The sequence below is a fragment of the Mixophyes fleayi genome, chromosome 8 (assembly GCF_038048845.1).
Source record: "Mixophyes fleayi isolate aMixFle1 chromosome 8, aMixFle1.hap1, whole genome shotgun sequence".
NCBI lineage: Eukaryota > Metazoa > Chordata > Amphibia > Anura > Limnodynastidae > Mixophyes > Mixophyes fleayi.
This window is the reverse complement of record NC_134409.1, coordinates 25,188,472-25,215,590: the sequence shown is the minus strand read 5'-3', so window position 1 is coordinate 25,215,590 and position 27,119 is coordinate 25,188,472. Positions and strand designations below refer to the sequence as shown.

The 27,119-nt window shown below is 42.0% G+C and overlaps 1 protein-coding gene across 1 annotated transcript in view; it reads right to left on the bottom strand.

Annotated features, from left to right (window-relative positions):
• Positions 1 to 27,119, bottom strand: part of LOC142099077 (tenascin-N-like) — a 67,716-nt gene that overhangs the window by 29,177 nt on the left and 11,420 nt on the right. Inside the window, exons 2-5 of the mRNA XM_075182177.1 lie at positions 18,861 to 19,234; positions 9,339 to 10,085; positions 7,508 to 7,882; positions 763 to 1,026 (exon numbers count right to left, since the gene is read on the bottom strand). Coding sequence (XP_075038278.1) covers positions 763 to 1,026; positions 7,508 to 7,882; positions 9,339 to 10,085; positions 18,861 to 19,212 — 1,738 coding nt within the window. The 5' untranslated portion in view covers positions 19,213 to 19,234. The remainder of the gene's footprint in view (positions 1 to 762; positions 1,027 to 7,507; positions 7,883 to 9,338; positions 10,086 to 18,860; positions 19,235 to 27,119) is intronic.

The following is a 27,119-nucleotide window of genomic DNA, read 5'->3' as shown; positions in this document are numbered from 1 at the left end:
AAATCGACTTATGAGAGAGCCTATCAAGTCAGTCAACTGTAACCACTCTCTTATTAGCTCCACCCATTTCTTTCTGTAGCACCACCCATTGTGTGGATGTTCCTAGGGCCACTTGATTTGTCTCTAATTTCACTAGTTTTCATGAATGATGCCGTCCTATGATGTCATAGGATCACATGAGCAAGCACATGATATCAGGAAGGGAGATTACAAATGTAGAAGACAAAGTAGAGTAAAGAGAACCATGACGGGGCAGACAGAGGGTCTATATATGTGTGTGTTCAAACTTCTCTGTTGGACATACAGGCTTGAGGGTAGTGCTCCCATGTGTCCTTGTTTTCACAAACAATCTTTAACTTACAATGCGTATTTTCCCATAACTTATCGTTAAACCAAATTATCAGGACAACTGTTTTAACTTATTTGGAACCTAAATGGAAGTATCGGGGGTAGTTTAAGGTTCGAGCAAACATTAAGTCACATGGTTGTTCCGGCTTTTCCTTTCAAATTTATGGAAGCCTGCTTAAAGGGAATCTAGGCACCTGTAAACCCCCCCGCTACAATACACACCAATGGTTCAAGTCCATTTTACTCTTCAGCTCCATACTTTGACAGATAACTGCTGGATCATTGTTAATTTGTATGTAAACAATGAGTTTCAGTGTTGAATGGGTAGACAAATACAGATATCCAATATTATATAAGTATTTACAAATCGCTATCAGGCTGTATTGTAGTTTTACCCTGTCTGTCCCTCCTCACCAGTTCTGCCTTGAATTTCGGCAGGCTCGCTGGTCACCCCATTCTTCACTTGGTACATAAAGATTTTGTACAGCGTGCTGGCACTCAGACCGCCAATCTGGTAAAAGTCTTGGTTTGCAGACACTTTAATCTGTTTTTTCAAGCCTTCGTTGCCGAAAGGATAGTAACTTATATAGTAATAATCCACATCCACCAGCATGTCCCAGGCAATGTTCAGGGAGTCTTCTGTTGTGCTGATGAGACGCAAATTCTCCACAGCCATCACTGTTATAAAATAGGAAAAATGTAAATTACTTAGAATATCAATTGATATGAAAACAGAAGGTGTCCCTTTTACATCTTCAATGGTAATCACATCTCCTATCATGGGGTATTTCAGATGAGATAATGGTTGCGATGATTACTAAGATGAAAACTACTTTTCCACACGGATGTTAGACTTATACATGCGTAATTTATTTTTTTCCCCTTTAAAATATGAAAGGAATAGTGGTCAATTACATTGCCATCATGTACCGCACTAAAGCAGTTCTTCACTTCTAAGTAGCATTTACTTGCTTTTAACTGTAATACATGTATTTTATCTATATGTAGAAACATACCTTTTCTATGTTTCTATAGTAACATGATCAAGAGTAGCCACACTAACTGTGGCCAGGAAGCAAGCATTAAACTATTTCTCCCCCAAAACAGCATCTTGTAGTGTCTGATATTAAAAGAATATCACAGTTTTAAATCCCAACTAAAGCCATCCAATATCAAATATAATAAAAGCAACCAGGCTTATCCTGGCTTGATGAGATGTCATGATTCTGACATCTTATACATTATTATTATGATTATTATGGCAAGAAGTCTATGCTCACAAATGTACAAACTATAGAAACATTATAGCCAGTTCACTAATAAATAGAACAGGATCAGAGGCCTGACTATATTAGAATATTAGTGTGTTACTCTTGGCTTCCTATCAATCTCAATAAGCCTCCCAGTCTTGCTTTTCGTAAATTCAGCGCTTTTCACTAGGCTAGTACTAATGTACTGAGTCCACAGCGGAATCAATCAAAGATGAAAATCATCTGTGGCATTATTATTATTATTAGTTATTAAAGTTTTCAGTCTTACATGTTTGCGAAAGTGAGCAGGTGTTAGGGCTGCTTTTAAAACCGCTGCAAAGAACCAATCATCTGCTCCTCAATTTACAACTAGAATTGAGCAGTAAAAAAGGAGCAGAGTAGAACAGAGACCAGTTCTCTGATGTGTCCACCTACAGCCTCTGAGACAGAATGGAATAGTAAGTACAAATGTCCCCTTTTCTCCTTCAGCAGTAGGGAGGACATAGTGTGGTACCTATGAAAGCCACCCTCATCCAGAGGGGAGAATAGCCTAGGAATGAACAGAGGGCCAATCTGCATACCTGGTCCACCAGAGCCCCATGAAGAACTGCCCAAGAAGAACCAACTGCACATGTCATCATCCCAGAGGGACTGCTGAGGATACCGCGTACCCTGAGAACAGTAATGGTGGGAAACTGACCCCCATGTCAAGAGATTGGCATTATAGTGACTATCACAATGGGACTGATACGAGTGTCCCGACTATTTACCACGTGAGGAGGGTAACCACCCTGTGAGATCACCAAATGGGCCTCTTAAGGTGCCAGAGAGACCTGTTCCACAGACACAGAAGCGCATTTGGAATTGACCTTATGGAACTGCTTGAATTCTATGCACACCATATAATTCAATGAGATTAGTGGAGATTTGAGCCTATATTTAACACAGTCATGTGACCCCAGGAGATGTATAGTAAACTGGAAATGATGAATCACTAGCTCTCTGAATTCCTCCTTCAGCAAGATTTCATGTAAGATAATGTCCAGACCATATGATGGCCCTATTGCATTATCGCGACCCCTGCCCATTCAGGGCCTTTAGAGCTAGGAGCAAATCCAGCTAATTTGCACCTGGACAAATCACATTGTGATACAAAAGGTGCAAATGCAATTTTCATTCTGCATGTAGCACAGAAATACTGGGCAATTTTACTTTTTATATTGTAATTTAGTGCTGAGCTAGGACGTGTTTCCCTCCAAATTCTTGTGCACATAGGTTTACAACTGTAGAAGCTCTATATGAGGTCCTCAGCAGAGCCGTAACTTAGAATTCTAGCACCTGGGGTGAGAAAGACAAATGCCGCCCCCCTAGCCCTCAATTTTAACCAAATGAAGCTAAAATATTCCTAAACTGCGCCCCCGTTCAGCATTGTGCCCTGGGCGGTCGCCCCTATCACACAGCCCTAGTTACGGCCTTGGTCCTCAGTGTTCACTGGGGATAGGAGTGGGATAATTGATGACACAATTTGCATCATCAACACACGTTCCCACCCGCTTTGAAAGTAGGAGAGTGCATTCAGAACTACTTTTCCACCAAGGAGTAAGGGAGTTCTCCCAATAATCCAGGAGTCTCCAGGACATTCTGAAAGAGCAGAAAACTATGCAATACAATGTCCATTAATATATGGTTGGTGCAGTGACATTGAGTGATTGAGTCAGTCAGTACCCAACATAGCCTCTCTCCTAACTATTAAGCACTAGGGGCCTGATTCATTAAGGATCTTAACTTAAGAAACTTCTTATTTAAGTCTCCTGGACAAAACCATGTTACAATGCAAGGGGTGCAAATTAGTATTCTGTTTTGCACATAAGTTAAATATTGACTGTTTTTTCATGTAGCACACAAATATCAACTTTAAATTTCAGTGTACAAATAAGCTATCAAGTATTTGTGTGCTACATAAAAAACAGTCAATATTTAACTTATGTGCAAAACAGAAAACTAATTTGCACCCCTTGCATTGTAACATGGTTTTGTCCAGGAGACTTAAATAAGAAGTTTCTTAAGTTAAGATCCTTAATGAATCAGGCCCTAGTGCACGAACAGCAAGGTAGCAGTGAAGTAGAGGAGCATGTTTAGAGGTAATAAGATGAACAAATAAAGGAAAAACTGGACAAGGACTGTAGATGAGTACAAGTAGTCTGGAGAGAGAACAGTGGAAGAGGAAAACTGGAGAAGAATTAGAAGTAATACATTGGCAGCTGAGAAGACAGGTCTGCAGTTACCAATGAGTTGTCCGAAGTTTTCTGTAGCTGCCCAGTAAGCATTTGTCAAGATTGTGTTACTATTTGTAACATTGCTATAGAGGCTGTTTCTAAATTGAAGAATACTTTATTATTAAACTATTCAGTAACCTCTTTTAAGTTTGCCAACAATTAAATGAGTTACAACTTTATTCATTGGCACAGACTTATTTCTGAAAAGCTTGTGCAGTAAATTGTGTGACAAGGACTTGACACATCAGCCATATAGATTGATAGACTGGGAAACATTCTTCATAGATTGCTATTTTCTGCTTTTCTGGTCAATGGGTCACGTCTCGTTATCTGTCAGCTACATTTTTTTTTTTTAAAGATATTCTAACCCTTGGGGCATAACTAGATATTTGCCAGCCCCATAGCACAAATTTGGCAAGGACCCTCATGTAGTGCCCAATGATGAAAAACTCTCATACGTATGGAGCTGTGGTCTTCCTCAGCTGGAGGCCCTGCACCCATAGTGGTTACACCCATGTCTAAAACTAACACCTACAAGGGTCCTATTCACTACTGCAAATATATCCACCTAAGACAGTGATCAGATATGAGCCTGCACGGTGTCCAGTCAGATCAGCTGATGATTGGTTTTAAGAATTTGTCCCTGGAACTTTTTCGCCCCAGAAATGTCCCTATTTTTCAATGATGACCAACTGCTTATTATACTTTCAGGTTTTTTGTTTCTGGGTGTTTTGTTGAAGTAAGAGGCAGCCTAATCGGGCAGTTCAGGGTAGTCACAGGATAGAGTTGTTTTAATGAAAATAAAAAGTAGATGGGGTTGTGAATATTTAGGTATTGCTGTTTTAGTGTGGATTAGGGTGCAAGGGGGAGGGACATGGCGCTGCGCTGTATACCAGGACATGGGCGCTGGGCTGTATACCGGGAAATGGCGCTGCGCTGTATACCAGGACATGGGCGCTGCACTGTATACCAGGACATGGGCGCTGCGCTGTATACCGGGACATGGGCGCTGCGCTGTATACCGGGACATGGGCGCTGCGCTGTATTCCGGGACATGGCGCTGCGCTGTATACCGGGACATGGCGCTGCGCTGTCTGCAGGGACATGGGAGCTGCACTGTATACAGGGACATGGGAGCTGCACTGTATACAGGGACATGGGAGCTGCACTGTATACAGGGACATGGGAGCTGCACTGTATACAGGGACATGGGAGCTGCACTGTATACAGGGACATGGGAGCTGCGCTGTATACAGGGACATGGGCGCTGCGCTGTATACCGGGACATGGGCGCTGCGCTGTATACCGGGACATGGGCGCTGCGCTGTATACCAGGACATGGGAGCTGCGCTGTATACCAGGACATGGGAGCTGCGCTGTATACCAGGACATGGGAACTGCGCTGTATACCAGGACATGGGAACTGCGCTGTATACCGGGACATGGGAGCTGCGCTGTATACCGGGACATGGGCGCTGCGCTGTATACCGGGACATGGGCGCTGCGCTGTCTACCGGGACATGGGCGCTGCGCTGTCTACCGGGACATGGCGCTGCGCTGTCTACCGGGATATGGGCGCTGCGCTGTCTACAGGGACATGGGAGCTGCGCTGTATACAGGGACATGGGAGCTGCACTGTATACAGGGACATGGGAGCTGCACTGTATACAAGGACATGGGAGCTGCACTGTATACAGGGACATGGGAGCTGCGTTGTATACCACGACATGGGCGCTGTGCTGTACACCAGGACATGGGAACTGCGCTGTATACCAGGACATGGGAACTGCGCTGTATACCAGGACATGGGAACTGCGCTGTATACCAGGACATGGGAACTGCGCTGTATACCAGGACATGGGAGCTGTCTACCGGAACATGGGAGCTGCGCTGTATACCGGAACATGGGAGCTGCGCTGTATACAAGGACATGGGAGCCGCGCTGTATACAGGGACATGGGAGCCGCGCTGTATACAGGGACATGGGAACTGCGCTGTATACCAGGACATGGGAACTGCGCTGTATACCAGGACATGGGAACTGCGCTGTATACCAGGACATGGGAACTGCGCTGTATACCAGGACATGGGAACTGCGCTGTATACCAGGACATGGGAACTGCGCTGTATACCAGGACATGGGAGCTGCGCTGTATACCGGAACATGGGAGCTGTCTACCGGAACATGGGAGCTGCGCTGTATACCGGAACATGGGAGCTGCGCTGTATACAAGGACATGGGAGCCGCGCTGTATACAGGGACATGGGAGCCGCGCTGTATACAGGGACATGGGAACTGCGCTGTATACCAGGACATGGGAGCTGTGCTGTATATTGGGACATGGGAGCTGCGCTGTATATTGGGACATGGGAGCTGCGTTGTATATTGGGACATGGGAGCTGCGTTGTATATTGGGACATGGGAGCTGCGTTGTATACCGGGACATGGGACCTGTGCTGCTTGCCGGTACATGGTAGCTGCGTTGTATACCGGGACATGTGAGCTGCGCTGTTTACCAGGACATGTGAGCTCTACTATACACAGGAGCTTGTGATAGAGATATATTCTCTACTTGGTATATGGGAGCTTTAGTGTATACTGAGACCATGGGAACAGTACTGTATACTTTGCATATGGGAGCCGTACAATATGGATGCTGTATATATGCTGAGTGCTTTGGATCCATACTGTATTCTGTAAGCATGGGAGACTTGTGCCTTGTTTTAATATGATACGTAGAAGGAAGCACCTTGGAAATACAGTAAGGCAAACACATCATTTTCATACAGGCGTTCCACCTTTGCGTATCACCAAAATGTACATATTCACTGTACAAATATACTCTGTAAAGTTCACAATTATATAGCAAACAAACTTTTCCTGCCCTGGAAAAGGCTAAATAATGAATATTTAATAGTTTTATTCTCTTATTTTATACGGTCCATTCAGTATTTCTTTAGTGACGGGTTCAAAACACTTGTTATTCTGTGTTTGCCGCCAAGGCTTTTATATCTGCCAGGTAGAGTTGTTTATAGCTCTGCTCTCTGCGTTGTACACAACTGTGCGCAGAGCAGTTTGATGCTACATGTCACAACCAAGGACAACAAAAACAAAGAACATTTAGGGGGGAATTCAATAGTTTGCATTATTACCATTTGTATGGTTATTGCAAAGCTAATTTTTGCTGCAGCTCTGTGAGGCGCGAGAAAAAATCTGTGTTAATGGTCAATTGAATTTCCCCCATAGGGGTAGCTCCAAAGAACAACGCGTCCTGCACTTTATTAACATCACTACCTAAATGGCTGCACATTATTACCGTTACAACGGTAATGGCTGTGCATTATTACCATCACTACGGTAATGGCTGTGCATTATTACCATCACTACGGTAATGGCTGTGCATTATTACAGTTACAACGGTAATGGCTGAGCATTATTACAGTTACAACGGTAATGTCTGCGCATTCTTACCGTTATTACAATAATTTCTCTGCTGATTTTTGCTAGAGCCGTGAGCAAAATTCCGCAGAGAAATTACTGTAGTATCTGTAATAATACGCGGGCCATGAATCTACCCCTTAGTAACCAATAAATGAAAGTTGAGTGTGAAATCTCTTGAAATTATTTCTCACCTTCGGAGCACGTATCACCAACAAATCCCTCCTCACAGAAGCACTGGCCTCCATCACAGCGCCCGTTGTCGCCACAGTTGACAAGGCAGTCAACCAGATTGCAATTCGTTCCTGTCCACCCCGCATTGCACTGGCAGGCACCATCAACGCATTTCCCATTTTCTCCGCAGTCCAAGTCGCACTCCTTCTCGCTGCAGTCGGGGCCGGTGAAACCACTTGCGCACTGGCAGACGCCATTGACACATACGCCATTGTTGGCACAGTTGTTGGGACAGCTCTTCTGAGAACAGTCTGGTCCTTCCCAGCCTTCATCGCACACACATTTACCAGTCTCCAACTGGAATTTGCCATGAAAACTGCAAAGACTAGCCATCTCTGAAATAAGAGGGACGTGAAAAATAAATGTCGTTTCAAAGTAAATTTTGCACATAATTTCCCTGTGTTAACAATTACAGATACATGTTTCAGAATTGCTGCATAAACTGACATCCATCTGTTTGACTAGGTGCATTACACTAATATCACTACTGCCATGCCTAATGCAGTCGTTAGGTCTATGACGTCCTGTGCTCTACCACTAAGCATGCACAGGGAAACTTCCTTTTGATGCACTGAACAGGACTCCATTCAAATTAATGGTGTCTGGAAAAAGCGATTGAATGTGCTTTTGAGGCATTTGTGAAGCACTTTTGAAGGGTTACAGGCTTTATCCAAATAAATATAGTCCAGAAAAACACGCTTTGACGTGATTTCCAGATTAAATATTGAGACCTCTTTTATCTATTAACAGGAGCACAAGATATACATTTAACGCTCCTCCAGCCATGTACATCCAATTTGTTATATATTACACATTTATACAAAAAGCCATGAATCCTATAAGACCATCTTTAAAAAAAAAATTGTGGAAAATTAATAAATTAAAATATCACAGTGGGACAAAAATAGGTCAAGGAGAGTCCATAGACAAACCAAGAGGGGGTTTCCTAGTGCCTGGAAACCCCCCTCCAAGCCTGGGGCACTGTATAATTGAGGTGGCTGGACCCTGCTCCCGCTTCACACAGCTCTGATTGAAAAGGGAGAGTTGCATACACCTAACAGTAGTGCATGCAGCATTGCCCATGTATATTATGAGGATAAGAGTTGGAGAGCAGCCAAGCATGGTCTAAAATTATAGCCACGCCCCCATGCATGCTGGTCACGCCCACTGGCGGGGTGGTGTGAAAGCCCCCCTCTACAAATCCTGCATTTGCCCCTGTAGTCCATCATGCATTTGAGAAGTAGCCATGTATACTGGTCTGCAGGACTTCTGTCCTACTTCAACTTGTGTCTTCTGAATTTTATATTCAGCGCTTATTTTTTAAATTTGCCCATAATGTTAATCGCATCACTGTTGGCAACATTTTTGCCAGTTTTTCTAAAAATGCCACTTATATTTACATACTTTTCAGAGTTCACCAACATGAAAAAGTAATTGTGCACGTGGATGGTAAATCACACAGCCTTATTAAATGTCCCTGATTAGGTATAAATGTTGGCAAACCTCACAGAATAAGTATCCGTGTTCTCAAACCCATAACAGCAGCAACGGGGTTACAAAATCGAAAACTTTTTGAAGAATTGCTGCTCTTTGGTGCATGTGTGAATGTTCGGAACACAATGTAATTAATGATTTTATTTTGATCAAACTATTGATTATATATCAGTAACATCTGGCACTTTTTCTTTTTAAACCATTATCATTTCTGAAGCACCTACCAGCTATTGGGTTATATCTACTTAGTCAACAAAAAGAACCATGCAATGTGTAAGGTTTAATAAAGCTTCTTACCTATGGAGCAGTCAGTCCCCATAAAGCCTGCATTGCAGACACACTGCCCATTAACACAACGGCCGTTGGGACGACAATCAACTGCACATTTTTTGTCTTTGCAGTCAGTTCCCATAAAGCCTGCATTGCAGACACACTTTCCATTAACACAACGGCCGTTGGGGCGACAATCAACAGCGCATGCTTTTTCTTTGCAGTTAGTCCCCATAAAGCCTGCATTGCAGACACACTGCCCATTAACACAACGGCCGTTGGGACGACAATCAACAGCACATGCTTTTTCTTTGCAGTCAGTCCCCATAAAGCCTGCATTGCAGACACACTGCCCATTAACACAACGGCCATTGGGACGACAGTCAACATCGCATGTTTTTTCTTTGCAGTCCAGGCCGGTGTATCCTTCTGAACACTGGCAGATTCCGTCTACACATTTTCCATTTGGACTGCAGTCAACCGGGCACTTCTTCTTTCTGCATGCTGGGCCACTGTATCCCTCTAGGCACCGACAGCCGCCATCCACACAGGTCCCAAACTTGCCGCAGTCGTAGGCGCACTTTTTCTCACTGCAGTCCTCGCCGGTGAAACCCTCTGCGCATTGGCAGACGCCATCGATACATACCCCATTTCCAGCACAATTGCCAGGGCAACTTTTTGTAGCACAATCAGGTCCCTCCCAGCCATCGTTACACTGACAGATACCTAGCGCTGGTACAAACTTTCCATTCCCGCTGCAGCTATTTTGAAGTGCTGAAATGAGAAAGATAAAACAGAAAATGATTAGGATATGACCACATTATACTACTATTAAAACAGGCCACACATGCTGCAATCTAGTTGTTTGGCCACAAGTGAAAGCTAAATTGTAACACATACAGACATTCAGTGGGCAAGTGCACAACCTGATGGCTTCGGATATAATATAATATATAATATTATGAGTTGATGACTGCAGACATATAAACCAATACAGTATAAGTATTATGTTCCATCCAACTCACTCATCATTATGTACAATCATAGTTCAATTTACATAGACAATGGAGGTCATGTACCTACTGGAATAAAAAGAGGTTCAGCTGATATTAGTCAGGTAAACTCATTGAAGAGATACAAAGACATGGTACCTACACAGCAGGGATAATCCAACGGTGTATAACCACTTAGACCTATCATTAGCCTCAACCCTAATCCAAGACTAAAGGGTCCATTTATCAAACCTTTAAGGTGGAGGTATTCCCAATAGCAACCAATCAAATTCTATTTATGACTTATCTAGTACATTGCAGAAAATGATAGCTAGAATCTGATTGGCTGCTATGGGTAACACCTCCCTTATTCTTTTTAAGGAGGTTTGAAAAATCTAAGTCCAAACTATAAACCTAGTTCAAGCTCTAAAACTACTCTGAATTTTATCTCTTGCTCCCCTGCCTTCTAATAACACAAGAAACCCTGACACAACTGAATCATAAAGACGAAAAGTACCGGTATGTTTTTTTATTAAACACCTCTCCTGGGATAACCATACTGTCTACTGTTGTAATACGGTTCCAAGTTACCATTTGTTTGCAAGAGCTAAATAATGTCTTACGTGAGCCTATCAGCTATATAAAAATAAAGTTTCATAGTAATAAAAGTTGGCTACTTATGGAATCCTTGCAACCAATTCATATGGAATGTAGGGATACAGCTGGGCATTCTTTTATTAACTATCCTTTAATTACTCGTATATTTCACACAGTCATAGATGTGTTAAATCTCTCTCCTCATTATTCCACACGGACATTGGGGTAACCATAAATGTGTAATGGCAGTGATTTATACAAAACATTTTTTTTTAAAAAAGTTATACTTGCATTCTTTTTAGTACAAAAAGTGTTCATTTTATTGTATTATACCTTCAGCACAGAACACCAGACTACTTTAAAAAAAAAAATATCTATAAATAAGCGAATATTGTTAATTTGTTCATTGAGAATATAATTTCTTTTTAAAGTTTAAAATTGCCAGCAGGATGACTATGGTAATTTTGAGATAATCATGAGAAGGAAGAGGAACAAGTATAGATAATTAGAAAGTATGGTTAGCACCTGTAATTCAAGTGGTTCCCAGAGTCCTTTGCAAAGACAGAATACCACTGCAGAAGCCAATTAAATAATATTACAAAGCATCAATTTGAAACATTGGAACTGGAAGGATCATTCAAAAGAATGCATATCTTTAATCAAGTATATTGCAATGCCAATTTAGGAAGTCTGTTCAAAGGCTCCAGTATATTTGTCTTTTGCATCAATAATGGAGCTTGGCATTAGCTTGCTATGCTGGTTTATTTGTGGAATGTTTATTGTTGCAGAAAAATTAAAAGTTTTATGGCAAATGATGCTGAATCTATCAGCACTGCGAGGGATTTAAATGCGAATGTCTGAGAGATTTATAATATTTACAGTAATATAGTTCTTTGCATTGCTTTAATACAACCTACATAGATTTTTTTTTTCTAGTGTAATGTGCCATCTTGTGGTATCTTTACAAATTGCAGGAGACTAGTGTACACCTTTAGTTCCATGTAGTCCTCTCCTACAATCATTGCATGGATTTTTGGATAATTCATTGGTAAAATACATCAACTAATCCCAGGTTAGCAGTGAGATAGCGATTTAGAACTAAGATCTCTACAGCATTTTCTCCTTTTACCAACTCTGCTGCAATAAAGGGTATTATAAACCTGGGCTAAATTGAAATCTTGCCATCTACATTTGTTAAGAAAAACCTTCCTGTAAAACCATATATATTGTATATAATTTAGAACTATACTATGCATACATCAAAAATGTGATATACCATTTCACAAAAGGTAAAGGCGGCATGAGGACTAATTAGCCCCAGGAATAATGGGTAGGAACTCAGTGCAGATACGATCCAACCTTATGTCTTGTCTTTGGGAAAGTCAATATCTGCATACAGCAAAGATATGGGCCTTCACGTCCTGTTTAATACATTGATAGTAGAAATGTTCTCCCATTGTTCTCCCACTAGGCCCAAGGTTCTTTCTTTTATTAGCTGATCATGCATATTGGGGCAGGCACTCAGGACACGTTATCAGGGGTATCAGTGGCATCAGTTTAACAACATTTCAAGTTCAGTAAAGACTTGATAACATTCCTCTGTCCTTCTATGTTCTATAGACTCTTTAGCCCATCTCTGGCCACCAAGCTTATTGACCATTTTGTCTTCATCCGATTTTTCTTAACCGGATTATTATGATGGAGCTAATTCAATGGGCAGGCTACCTTTCCACAAACAAATATTTCTACGAATCTTTAGTGACCACAAAAAAACATTAAAAAAACAGAGCTTGGTGACATGTCAATGCTTGTGCCCAGAGGTTTCTATACTATGGGAGTCAGGGGAAATTCCTTTGGTAGTGTCAGGCGCTGTTACCGCACTTCCACTCTGTGCCCAGGATGATTGCCTTCCTTCTCTGCGCAACCGCGTCCTCTGGCCTAGAGACTAGAAGCATTCCATTCTCTCTGCCTGGCATCAGCACGCAGGGTTCACTCGCGTCTCCGTCGCATACGCAACGGGGCGCTTCTGTCCGTGTCCTGCCCGCCGAATTCCTACCACCAATCAGAGGGTCCCTTACACTATATAAAGAGGCTTCTGACACCACGAGGGTGCCAGAGTATCTAGGTCTTCCTATGCTCCAATGCTACTGTTTGCTCACAAGCATCCTGCCTGATTATCTGAACTCTGACCTGGTTCTGTCTGACTCTGCTTTTGGATCTCCCTCTGATTTATACAGATCTCCTGGTTTGACCCCTGTCTTCCTGACTCCACTTTGTCTGCTCCTTCAATACTCCCATTACCTGCATGGTTTGAACTCGGATTGCACAACAACGCTTGTTCACCAATTGCCTCGCTGGAGGCTAACTGGGTGGGCCGCGACCTGCACATCTCCTTGCAGCAAAGTCAAAACCTCCTTGCGGGGGTCCCTGGAGAAAACCGGAGGCGTGTTAGAATCTGCGGCTCTCAGTTTAGCCGCGCCAATACCGGCAGGTAAACCTTCAGTCCTGATATCCATGATAGGTTGCACAACATGCTTGACGTAAGTCATAGACAGCTGGACATATTGGCATTTGTCAAAGGAAAGCATTAAACCCTTTTGAAGGTGACCAAGAACCTTTAGCAATATCGGTTGATGTTCCTCCAAGATCTGCTCTAACACACTAACTATGTCCACACACGTTAGGTCTTACAGTAGATTAATGCTTGGCCTTTGACCCTTTGATTTGACTCACCGTAATTTCCCACTGCTAGGACCTCGTAATTTCTACTATTGGTAATCTCACCGACTGCCCATCCTGCACCATAACTCTTGCCATAACCTATAGATAATTTAATGCCAGCTCATGCGACAAATGTCCTTTAGAAGGGACAACACTTTAGTCTATTGAATTCAATTCTACTAATTTTACTACCTATTTGTTAAAACATGTCAGAAAAATGAGTCTACAGACACTTTGTGCAGCAATATCTGATCACAGATAGATGACTTGGAACAAGTGAATACTGGAAAAAAAGATGTGCTATTCCTGTTTCATTAGATTTGAGTTACGAATGTTGTAATAGGGATCTCAACGTCTTAAAAGATCTTTGTGGAACGGAAGATGGCACAATGTCTAATGTCCTTGAAAAAGAGAAAGTGAAATTGGTAACAAATCTTGTCTCTATGCCACTTTCATTACAGATTGTTCTGGATATTTTCCATAAGAAGGGAATTAAGGAGCTGACATACATTTAAGGAAAAGCCAATTAAAATTGAAGAGTAAATGTTGGTCATAGGTGACTTGATCTTACAATTGATAAAATGTAAATGCTAAGTATTACAAAAATAGGTATATGGGTTATCATAATGTGATGGATGGCCTCTATAGATACTAATACACTCTTAGGGGTATATTTACTAAGCTGCGGGTTTGAAAAAGTGGAGATGTTGCCTATAGCAACCAATCAGATTCTAGCTGTCATTTTGTAGAATGCACTAAATGAATGACAGCTAGAATCTGATTGGTTGCTATAGGCAACATCTCCACTTCTTCAAACCCGCCGTTTAGTAAATATACCCTTAAGGGCTAGATTTACTAAACTGCGGGTTTGAAAAAGTGGGGATGTTGCCTATAGCAACCAATCAGATTCTAGCTGTCATTTTGTAGAGTGCACTAAATAAATGACAGCTAGACTCTGATTGGTTGCTATAGGCAACATCTCCACTTTTTCAAACCCGCAGTTTAGTAAATCTAGCCCTAAGAGTTGTGCTACAAAAAGGGGTACATACAAGAGAAATACATATAGACAGACTGACAAATCCCAATATACTCCCATGAACCACTATGCTTTTTAACAAAAGTTCCCAAAACTCCTCCCTAGAGGACCAAGAAGTCTCAGAAACCCTCTTCTCATTTTAAAATACCATGTTTTATCTGCATGTCAACAGTATAAATAAAGCTTTTTACACTTTACACTTTTGGGAAAAAGAAAATAGATTTTCTTGACCTTGCCATGGTATCCAAACAAAAGGACTTCTTTATAAAAAAAAAAGTACAACAATTAATGAATGCCTTATAGCTGATATCTGCAAGCAAAACAAATAAGGCTGCTAACACTACAGGGTTTTCAGCCAACCATTAGGCCAATCACACGATAAACCACCGTTAGAACTGATATCACATTAGTGTGTATGCTCCAACAATGAACGATTATCGTTCCAAAGCACATAGTATCGTTTAATTTAATTTTTAAACCGGACTAAAAATCTCATTCAATGATGGAACGATGTTATGCCGATTCTGCAGTGTTTTTGCACTCAGGACCAGCAGTGTCCATAGATCTCTATGGAGTGTGCAGAGTCACCATCGTTTCAGATGATGGTTATGACAGATGAAGAGCACAGACCTAAAGGTAAATCTTGTAAGTGTGTACGCATGAATCAGCAGGCTGATCGGGAGTTTCAGTCGTTGGTAAAATCATTAAAGCTACTGCATTGGGAGAAATGTTCTGTAGTTTGTACCCAGCCTCACTGATTACATCTCATCCAGTCAATTAGTGAGGCTGTGCCAGACATAATGCCAAGATACGTTTGACTCAAGCCTATTAGATGAGAAGTGAGAATTTAATTAATAGGGTCAACAATAAAAATGTTGTTGATACAGCAATGAAAATAGTTTATTCAGCTAAAGACAGGAGGTGTTGAGGAAAATATAAAGCTACAGTAAAACAGAAATTTTTTTTAATTAATTTTCCAATTTGATTAAACCACTATGACAGACATAAGAAGGGCAATTAAACCATAATGGCATTTGATAGAAAACAATCCTTTGATGGGAGAGGTAAGGAATAGCTATCCTAGTATTTGCTTTAATTTACTTAGTTACTCTGTGTTACATATACATTGTTCTAGAAGGATTTAATTGTGGTCCCTATTAATTCCAAAATGTTTTTTTCAGATTATGTATGAGATATTTTACTAGGCTTTTTATGGTTTAGGGTCTCCATGTTGTTTTCTAAATGTCAGCAAGACAATAAAAAATCATTACATACAGCATTGCAATAATATATAAAACAAGTTAACCTGTGCATGATACTCATGCATTCTAGTCAAATCTAGCAACTTAAGGTGTTAAAAAGGTTCTTGTCATCTTCATCGCCACACACACACGCCGCTAAGCTTTTATATATTAGATAATGCTAAGAATTTAGTAGGTCAGTGTAGTATATAACTCCGCCCAGCAGGTGGCGCTGCAGCTTGAGCACTCTGTCACCCAGTAGTTTTTTTCACACACACACACACACACACACTAACACCGCATGTGTGTTCATGAGGTAAAAGTTAACTGACTTCACTATTATAATTTTTTTGTCAAATAATGTCAGTATACCAAATTTCAGGTCAATTGGATGAGCCCTTTCTGAGAAAATAGTTTTTTCCACACACACACTAACACACGCCGCTAGGCTTTTATATATTAGATAGTATATTATAGGATACATTTATCAAACCTTTTAAAAAGGAAAAGTGGAGATGTTGCCTATGGCAAGCAATCAAATTCTAGCTGTCATTTCTAGACTGTACTACATAAATTATAGCTAGAGTCTGATTGGTTGCTATGGGCAACATCTCCAGTTTTACTTTTCAGAATGTTGGCTAAATCCACCACTAGAGAGTGTTAAAACCTGAGTTCACACAAGTGATCTTGGTATCCTAAGAATTATTTAAATATGACAACTGCCACAATCACAGTGGAGAGGGGGGGGGGGCGGATAGGAACAAACTGCTGCTTTAATGTTAATTACATTGGATCTCCAGGTTCTAATTCTAAACAATAAAGATTGTTGGCTTTAATGGTAGAAGGTTTCTTTCTGTAATTTTGTCATATTATATTAATTGTTGTGGGATTTTTGATTAATATGTATCTTAGCAACCTTTTTAATAATTCTTCAGTCTCCTAGACATAGGGTAAAAGCTGATTTGTTTGTTCGCTTAATGGGACTTTATGTTTTGCCTATTTGAGCAAACTTTTAAACTTTTAAAATTAAAAGGCCATATTTAGAGTTGCAATACACAGGGTGCCAATGTATTTATTTATTTTTTTGCATGAAGGGGGAATACTGGCTGCTTTGCATTTAGCACACACATACTAGACAGCTTTATTTTTACGCTGCAAATTAGAGTTGAGCTAGAAGATGTCGCCTCTCAACTTTTTATTTTCTTACTGTAAATGAGGCCCGACATGTAGGAGTTGTAACCTTGTACTTACTGCTTAAAATCATACTTTCCAGCTTTAATCATTTTATCTCCAGGAGATCCCGGAAAGAGGGGTGGTGTGGGAGGGCAGAAGGTAGCGGGTTGCGATCAATTGCATCAATCTGACCCCGCCCCCACAATAAAGTTGATATTTTGTCGTGCCGGAGAGGCCAAAATGACGCAATTCCCCGTGAATCTAGGAAGTGGGCAGGATGCGGGAGAATTGCCTGCTCTCCTGGGAGTCAGGGAGACCTACCCGGAATTCAGGAGTCTTCCGGACATTCCAGGAGATTGGACAAGTATGCTTAAAATGCTGGACTTTGGTTTGTGAAGGGGGGTACATAGTATTACCAACAAAGCACAAAATCATGTTCCGTGTTACTATACCCTAGCAAGGCCAGGAATAGGTGCCTCTTCCACACATGCAGCATAGATTTTATGTTGTGTCTCACATGTTGCATTATTACTGCTACTAATGTAACTGTTGAGAGCAGATATTGTAATGGCTATTTCTATCCTAATTACAAAGCAGTGTGATGGAAGCAATGTGTCGCTTTATATTAGTACAATGTGAATTAAGCTGTCTCCTATCCTGTTCTTACTCTAACATTAGGAAGTAACTACACAAAATGAAGCAGACAAATTAAAAGCAGAACAATATGTTATAAGTGTGAGCATTGTCTTGTATTGTCTTCCTTGTGTTTTAGCCCATATTCATGATAATGCAGGTGATCAAGTCACTAAAAACCAGTGTTATCACCGAGACTCATAATGTCGTTAGTTCCTAGTGAATTGGGAGGCTGCATTCAAATAACAGAAAATTGTTATCAAAGTATTTGTCATTCCTTGCCTTCTGTTCATACAAGGCAGCATACATATAGATTAATTCCCACCTCCATCTATTCCTACCGACCACTCTTCTAAAGTAATAAACACTGGCTCCAGTCCAGGCTCTATTCTTTGCATCTAGCTCCAAGACCAGTGCTTGCCCTATGGGCATCCTAGAGGGCCCCCATCCACATCCCATTTGGTGCTGACCACCCCCATATCTGCATGTTCTCTCTTTGGAGTGTGGTGCAAGGCTGTGACATCATAGTCTGGTCTGAGGGCTCTGACCTAATTGGAAGGATGATGGAAGTAACCCATATGTATGCTACCATGTATGCATGACAGGAAACTACTTTAGCCTTCTAATTGGCTGCCTCCATTATGTTTAGGAATCAAGTTCAGTGTAAATGGTAAGTATTCCTAGAATAACTCAAAATATTCTACATTTAATTATTATGATTATTATGATTATTATTATTACTCCTGGTCATGCAAGAACCAGTCCACACGCCCTCACACCGTGTGAACTATTTACCTCTTCTTATTTAAGCTCTCTCAAACACAAACACATCCCCCTGATGGTCCCAAATATTTTTTTTGTCTTTTTTAAAAAATTTATTCTGCAATTCTCTATATTCTTATAGTTGAGTGTTTCTTAATACTGTCCTGATGTGTTATGAAGCTCCACACAGGAGCACAGCTGAATGTATAAAATTGTTTAAATAAGTGATTGAATGCACCTGTGCTCCTGGATGAAAACAGGTGCAGAGGAATCCCAGAAAACATGCGCTGCAAGGACAGGGCTGAGAACCACAGAATTAGTGTTTAGTGATGTTGATGTGGGACAGAATGGTCTACAAAGTTATGAGCAACAGAGTAATATACTAATGAATTACCTGCAGCTGCACAGCATCCCTCATACTGCCCCTTCATCTCTTTCATCTCTGTTTCTACAGCCAACAGTCGGGCGAGGAGGTCGCTTAGCAGCCCATCCCTCTCACAATTTGCAGTCGGGGTCTGAAGCCGCAGTCGATGCCTGAACACCAGTGAGTTATCACCGGATTCCACCGTTTCAATCTGTGCATTGTCCTCCCCGGGCGCACTGTAGATATGAGTGATGGTGAGCTCTTTCTCACTGCTGCAGTCTTTGGTTTCTGATGGGTAGATGGCAGCTGCCGAGGTCAGAAGATAACAGGGGCAGCAGAGGAGCAACCAAAGCAAAGCTCTGGAGAAGGTTATGTGGTCCATTCTGGGTCCAGCACCAGGAGATCTGAGAATGTGTTAGGTAAAATAAATACAATTTTAATACAGTGTTTGACATTTTCCAATATAATAGAGACATCTAATCAGTATATTTATTCTCAAAAGCAATACATGACTTACATATATACATATGGGACATTCAGAATAATTTTCATCATAGGGGCCCAGTGCTATTCAGCAATGGGCTAGTACTCTCTCTGTAAGAGAGCCAGATCATTTTTCAGGCACCCCCTTCTCCGGATGACCAAACCCGATATTGAGTAGGCCTGGGCTATTTAGTTATTTTAACTGAGGGGTACTTTCTTTTCTCTTTAAGTTCACGAGTAAGCCAGTTGGTTGTTGTCTCTCACAATCTATGTCCTCAGAAGACTGATTTATTGAATTCTCTGAAAGTACCAAAAGCCCTAATGCATTTTGGAAGAGTTGTCATAGGCTTCATCTAAGGCTGGACACACACTACAGAAAATTTCTCCCGATGCGATAGCGTTAACGATTTTACTAGCGACTGAGAAAAACCATGGGCTGAAAACTTTATAGAGATCTGCCTACAGTGTTGGTTCTGAAAGCATACACACTGCAGAATTTGCCCATCGGTTCTAGTGATTTTTAATCAGTTTATGAAATCAAATTCATTGTTGCAGTGTACACACTAATGTGATATCGGGTTGAACGGTCGTTTACCCTATGATTGGGTGAAAACCCTGCAGTGTGTACCCAGCCTAACTCTCAGCCTAACTCTCAGTCTGGAATGTGCTAGATAAATCACTGAAACTGAGAACTCCTTAGTGTTATTGTGTTTTACACATTACATTACATACATTACAGAAGCCTGCGACTGCTTTCAATGATGTTAGCACTGTCCACCCCTTTTCTACAACCTCCCTATTTTCTCACCCTTCTTGCATCACTTCATAACTTGTCCCTAACTATCTATTGCTCTAAATGTCACTTTCCCTCTGTTACCTATTCCATATATACTTACAGTATTTAATTTCCTTCCCCTGTATGATTATCCCAATTCCAGACCCCCTCTTCCCAACCGATTGCCCCGCTCTCCTGTTATGTCTCTCCCATGATCCTTTCACACAGTCTATGTATACTTAATTTGTAGCATTTGACTGTCTCCTTATTGGACACTAATGGCTTTACTATATCTTAATGACTTGCTGCCCCATTGTTATGCATAAGCTATAGACTGTCTTTTACCTGAAACCAAATGCACTTGTATTTGTCCTGTCTAGTGTAGGTGGACCTGTGCTATTGTACTCCTGCATCCTCTGTTTATATGTCTGTATAAGTGTATTGTTACTCCACCTTGCAAATAAGCTTGATCAATAGTGTTCACCTGGATAAATAATTTAATTGATTGAATGATTCTAGTGAATATGATTCAAGTGTATGTACACTGACACCTAAATTTCATAAGACATAGAATCCATTGTGTTACTATAACAACTCACAATTGCCGGGGATGAACTGAGCAGACATTACTCATAGAGCGTCATCCGTTGACCAGCAACCCCTGTCCTTCCCCTGTTTTCACATTTACTACTACTTCTGTTTATTACCATTAAAGGACATGTACTTATGTGTGGCAACAAGAAGTCCCTTTCATCTATTTCTATTAGTAAGGCTGGGTACATGCGACAAGGCTTTCAGCCAAATAGTGGACCAATTACACTATAAACAACCGTTCTGCCCAACATCCCATTAGTGTCTACGCTCCAACGATGAAACTGGACTAAAAATCTCGTTCAGCGATTGAACAATGTCGTTCCAATTCTGCAGTGTGTATGCACTCAGGACCGGCAGTGTCCATAACTCTCTATGGAGTGTGCAGAGTCATGATCTTTTCAGCCGATGGTTATGACAGATGAAGAGCACAGATCTGACGGTAAATGAATTTCGTTGCCGATCAGGACTTTTTTTTTTCTTCAGTTGTTAGTAAAATCGTAAAGAATATCGCATCGGGAGAAATTTTGTATAGTGCTTACTCAGTCTAACACTGTGTATCATCATCAGCAGCAGCTATTTATATAGCGCCACTAATTCCGCATCACTGTACAGAGAACTCACTCACATCAGTCCCTGCCCCATTGAAGCTTATAGTCTAAATTCCCTAACATACACACTCACAGAGACTAGGGTCATTTTGATAGCAGCTAATTAAACTACTAGTATGTTTTTGGAGTGTGAAAGGAAACTGGAGCACCCGGAGGAAACCCACGCAAACACGGGGAGAACATACAAATTCAACACAGATAAGGCCATGGCCGGGAATTGAACTCATGCTCGGTGCTGTGAGGCAGAAGTGCTAACCACTAAGCCACTGTGTGTATTGTGCTTATTGTGCTTCATTGTAACCTTCCTCATTACTTTTGACACTTTCTATGGTACTGGTATCATTATCAATACAAAGGGATTTAAAATAGTGTCTTGATCTGGTGCCCTAATGACCAAAAGTAAGAGGGGTGTGTGCAGTTGTCTGCAGCAGCCTTCTTCAGCACCCTCATAATGCACATGCACAACTGTTCCACAAAGAGGACAAATAAATAAAGATAGAGAGGATTGATGCATCTTCCTGTGTACTCAGAGACTCTTGCATTGTATTTGGATTGATGGATTTGCTGCATCTTCTAATGAAATTGGGTTGTGGGATTTGCAGTCTGTAAATCTTAAGCTGAAATTTGGTCTGTATCACACATCAGGACAACATGTGTGGCAGCGGGTGATTATATACTATGGAAAGATTTATGTAGGCACTGGAATGGGTTCAATGACTAATGACTTTTATATAGTCGTGAGGAATTTTTCCTAAAAGCTATTAACTATGATTTTTTTTTTCTTCCTTCTTTGTTAAATGGTTTGGTGGTTTTGACCATGGCTATGAGTGTGACACTGCTTGACAGATGTTGCAAAGACTGAGTTTAGTTTTGTGCATCACGGCCAAGTCAATCTATATAGGATTTTATAGCAGATTATAGTCATTATGCACCAAAGCCAAATAACATATCCAAATAGCTGCTGTAACTGGGAAGAAATGAATTACTCTTTACCAAGTATTTTTTCTCATACACATGACTTAACACTTGTATTTATTTTTTCTGGCACTGGGATTGTTTTCTCCCCCACATTGAAGTCTGAATGATTTATGTAGGAATTCCCCATGTAATCCTCCATACAGATCAAGCTGTCATGTCATCTACATCTAATTGTACAAGTGCCGCTGATCATGTTTTTCACTTAGAGATCTATTTAAGAATCATTGGGTTATTGAATCTTCTGTCTTCGCAAAACAATGACAGATGACTTTTCGTGGCAATTTAATAAACAAGTCATGTCGGGACAGCGGGTCTGATATGAGGCTGTCCCTGAGATGACTCTTTTCTAAGGCAGACTCCGGGTTCTGACCCGGAGCTTTTTACTGCGCATCCATCAGTTTTGGTTGTGCAGTTGCCACTTGTGTTTAACAGGACATCGGAGAGTAGCAACGCTGCTGGAGAGGGATCCGAAGATCCCTCTCCTGCCATGTTCTTCCCATAGGAAATTCGGATGGATGATGCCAACTGAAGATCCTATGGGAACATCCAATGGCTGATGATCCTGGGCCTGATTTATTAAGGAAAGTTAAGCAAAAGTAAGTAAGGCAAAATCATGTTGCATTGGAGGAGGAGGTAATTTTAAAATGTGATGGCAGATTTATATTTGTGGTAGGATATGTCCTAGATCAACTTTAAATTTCAGTGTACAAATAAGCTATCAAGTATTTGTGTGCTACATGAAAAAACAGACAGTATATCCTTATGTGCAAAATAATAAATTTATCTGCACCCCTTGCATTGTAACATGATTTTGTCCAGAAAACTTAGGTAAGAATTTTTTTTTTGCTTAACTTTCCTTAATGAATCAGGCCCACTATGGCGGATCCCATCTGAAGATCCTCTGGCTAATGCCATATGAAGATCCCATGGGAAGATCCTATGGCTGATGATCCTATGGATGATGCCATCTGAAGATCCTGTGGAAAGATCCTGTGGCTGATGATCCTATGGCTGGTGCCATTTGAAGATCCTATGGGAAGATCCTATGGCTGATGATCCTATGGATGATGCCATCTGAAGATCTTATGGGAAGATCCTATGGCTGATGATCCTATGGATGATGCCATCTGAAGATCCTATGGTAAGATCCTGTGGCTGATGATCCTATGGCTGGTGCCATTTGAAGATCCTATTGCTGATGATCCTATGGATGATGCCATATGAAGATCCTATGGGAAGATCCTATGGCTGATGATCCTATGGATGATGCCATCTGAAGATCCTGTGGAAAGATCCTGTGGCTGATGATCCTATGGCTGGTGCCATTTGAAGATCCTATGGGAAGATCCTATGGCTGATGATCCTATGGATAATGCCATCTGAAGATCTTATGGGAATATCCTATGGCTGATTTTCCTATGGATGATGCCATCTGAAGATCCTGGGGGAAGATCCTGTGGCTGATGATCCTATGGCTAGTGCCATTTGAAGTTCCTATGGGAAGAGCACGGCAGGAGAGGGATCTTCGGATCCCTCTCCAGCAGCGTTGCTGTTCTCCAATGTCCTGTTTAACACAAATGGCAACTGCGCAACCAAAAGTCTAAAGCTAGGCATTTCAGAACCTGATAAAATTGTCCAGACCACAGTTACCATTGAATATTATGGGGACTGCGGTTTAATGCAGTACTTTGCCTAATGCAGGAGATTTAGGCTTTTTTAAACTAACATTGTACTTACAAATGCCTAAGCCATGTAGAAAAAGGAGTTTTCACGTGGTTTAGGTCTTCATAAATAAGCCCTTCGCTATGGAGAGCAGAGGTTAAAAGCATTACTGTCCTTTGTGATTGATGGCAAAGTTTCCCTGCAGCACAGAGATAATATCAATACATCATTGCTACAACAGGAACATAGATAACACAAAGGAAAATTGGACAAGAAGATTATTGGTGTAAGTGGACATGCAAATCCATGACAAAAATATGCACAAGATGGGAATGTAGACGAACACATGCTGGTGCTGTGGGTCATGCTGTGAATGGAAGGAATGTAAAAGATATGTATATATTACAGGAATATTTGTAAAAATATAGAACAGTATTAAAACAGATGTAGTATAAACGTAACTAAAATGCGTTGACAGAAAGAAATGATTTTGGCAGTATCTGGCTTTATAGAATTAATGATTACTGTTAAAACTGACAGTTTTGGGCAAAGCATGCTGGGAGTTGTAGGACAACAACCATTGTACTGGTTAGACCTATGTTGCCTAAGACTTGCTGGTAGCATAAATAACATAGTGCAATTCTTTCTGCACTACATCACACAATATTTATAGCCAAGTATATTTTTCGTGTTGAGAGTAAATGTATCTACAACTGAGATCAGTGGCAGAACTACCGTGCATGCAGGGGGAGCCAGGCAATTCTGGGTCCCGCCCACTGAAGACACCGCAGCACTTTCCAAAGCTCTCTCTCTGCTCTGAAGAGGCCCCATCTGGTCTTTTCAGATGGGTCTCTGAGGTTATTGTGGCCTTGCTAGGCCCCTACTCAAGTTTTTCTATGAGGCCACTATTCCACCCTTGCCTGACACTTTATTCGAGATTACAAATGCTTGGTAATCACTGCCTCAGTCCATAACAGGCAACCAGGACTTCCATCAGAAATTGTGAGGCCCAGTACAAAAGAAACAGGCAGCACCCCTCCCCCCAAAGTCATACACACTCTCCCCCTTTGTTTTGTCCAAGGACACATTTGCCTTCTCTTAAATAGTCACCACCCTTTCCTCTAATCTGCATAATCTGCAAATGAGAGTGTTAAATACCCCTTACATGGCAAAGAGATATCTTCACCTTCCATCAGATTACCCCAGATGACCTTTACATGCCCATCAGATATCCATGCATGTTCATTACAAGCCATTTGACCTCCCCCCAAGCCTCAAAAACCTCCCCACATGCTCCTTACATGCCCCTCAAATCTCCCAACCTGCCCCACAGACCTTCCCAAATGTCCCTTACATGTCCATCAGACCTCCTGATATGCCATTAGACCTACCCACATGCTTTTTACATGCCCATCAGACCTCCTACATGCCAGCCCCTCAAACTCCATCACTTGCCCACTTAAACGTACAGATTGATACTCCTTGAGACTCTTTCAGACTGTCACTAGTGAGACTGAATTAAAGAGCGGAAACAATACAGATTGTTATTGCAGCAATGCAGGCAGCCATCACTTGACAATCTGCAGCCGTCAGTCCCTGTGTTGTTGGCTTAGCGGATGTCAGTGGTATGGGCAGAGCAGCTTCCGCTAGCCAGGCTGGTAATTTTGAGAATACGAAAGGGAAGATAATGTCGCTACCGCATCACTGGGCAGCGAGCCCCCTGGTAACTCCGGGCCTCTTACACCAGTACACCCGTACACCCCTGATAACAGCCCTGCTGGCAACTTGCCCTGAGTCAGACCCTGGTTTTGAGGATTTGACACCTGAAATTAGTCATTGACATTGTCCCTGTTCTTCAATATTGGATAAATGTCAGTACAACCCCCTCCCCTTTCTGTTGGTTGCTGGATGCATTTGTAATCACTATCAGCGCGCCGGCATCTTCAGTCCGACGGCGGAGAGCAAGGAGAGAAGACGTTGGGCAGAGAGCTGTGCGATCAAGAGAAGATAAGAAGATGGCTAGAGAGAACCGCAGCGGCAGAGAGCCCTTGTCAGGGCTAGGAGCTACTCTACTAGTGGAAGACCGGCGTGATCAACATCAGAAGACAGCGGCGGCTGGGGAGGATCCAAGAGAAGATCCCTGAAGATGGAGTAGACCGGTAAGGCCCTCCTGGGCACCATTTTTTCCTGGCCCCCGTCCGCACCCCTATACTCTCAATAAGGGCACAAGGCCCTGGGACACTTCTGGCACTAGGCCCGTGGCACAGTTAAGGGGCACAAGGCCCTGGCACCGTTAGGTATCAGTATGCCATTACTGGGGCACAAGGCCCAAGCTAGCTGGGCTTAAAGCCCATAGTTAGGAAGGGCATAAGACCCAATAAAGAGGGCACAAGCCCCTGTAGTTAGAGAGGGGAGCAAGGCCCCAGTAGACAGAGGCAGGGAGCCCGGCCCTTAGCGTTAGAGTGGGCATCAGAGCCCTGAGTTAGGACAGGGCGCAAGACCTAGAGGTGTAGTGTGGCATGAAAGGGTTAACATCAGGCAATAGACCTGAGATAACAGTTGAGCAAAAGACTCCTGTTACTGTTCTACATAACCGTCTTGTTAGGTAGTGGAGTTAAGTGCCTTCCATTGTCCGCCTTCCATATACAGTAGCAGCGTGCTATTGAGCCTGTGTGGTGAAATATAGCATTGTGTATTGTGTTTGGTTGTGCAGTGTAAGTCTCTTTTCAGGTGCAAGATGTCAGGCCCCCATTAAAGGTAGGCGCTTGTTTCCTTACTGTAATCCTGTGATTCTGTGTCTGAGGGGACAAGGGGTAAGTTAGAGCACACATGCAGTAAGGGTTAGGACACACGGTAGTTTTCCCATCCCGTAGGTTCCTGGGGTTACAAGAAATATCTGAGGCAGTGATTGGGCATCTCACTGGCAGTGCAGTACAGCCCTTTTGAGTTCCAGGGGTGCGTCCCGTGGTTCCAATTGGGTGTACCAGTCTGAGATCCGGCAGGGTTCAGGATTGGGGCGGTGTTTCCACTAGGGTGAACGCGACCGTCTCGAGTTCCACCAATGGTCACTGATGGTTCCGAGCAGAAGCTGCCACCCCAGTGGCGCATTGCTCCAGTGAGCCCCGGTCATGCAGGTGGAAACTGGTCCTTGGGATTCTGTGAGTGACCCCGTAGAAAGAAGACAGTCTT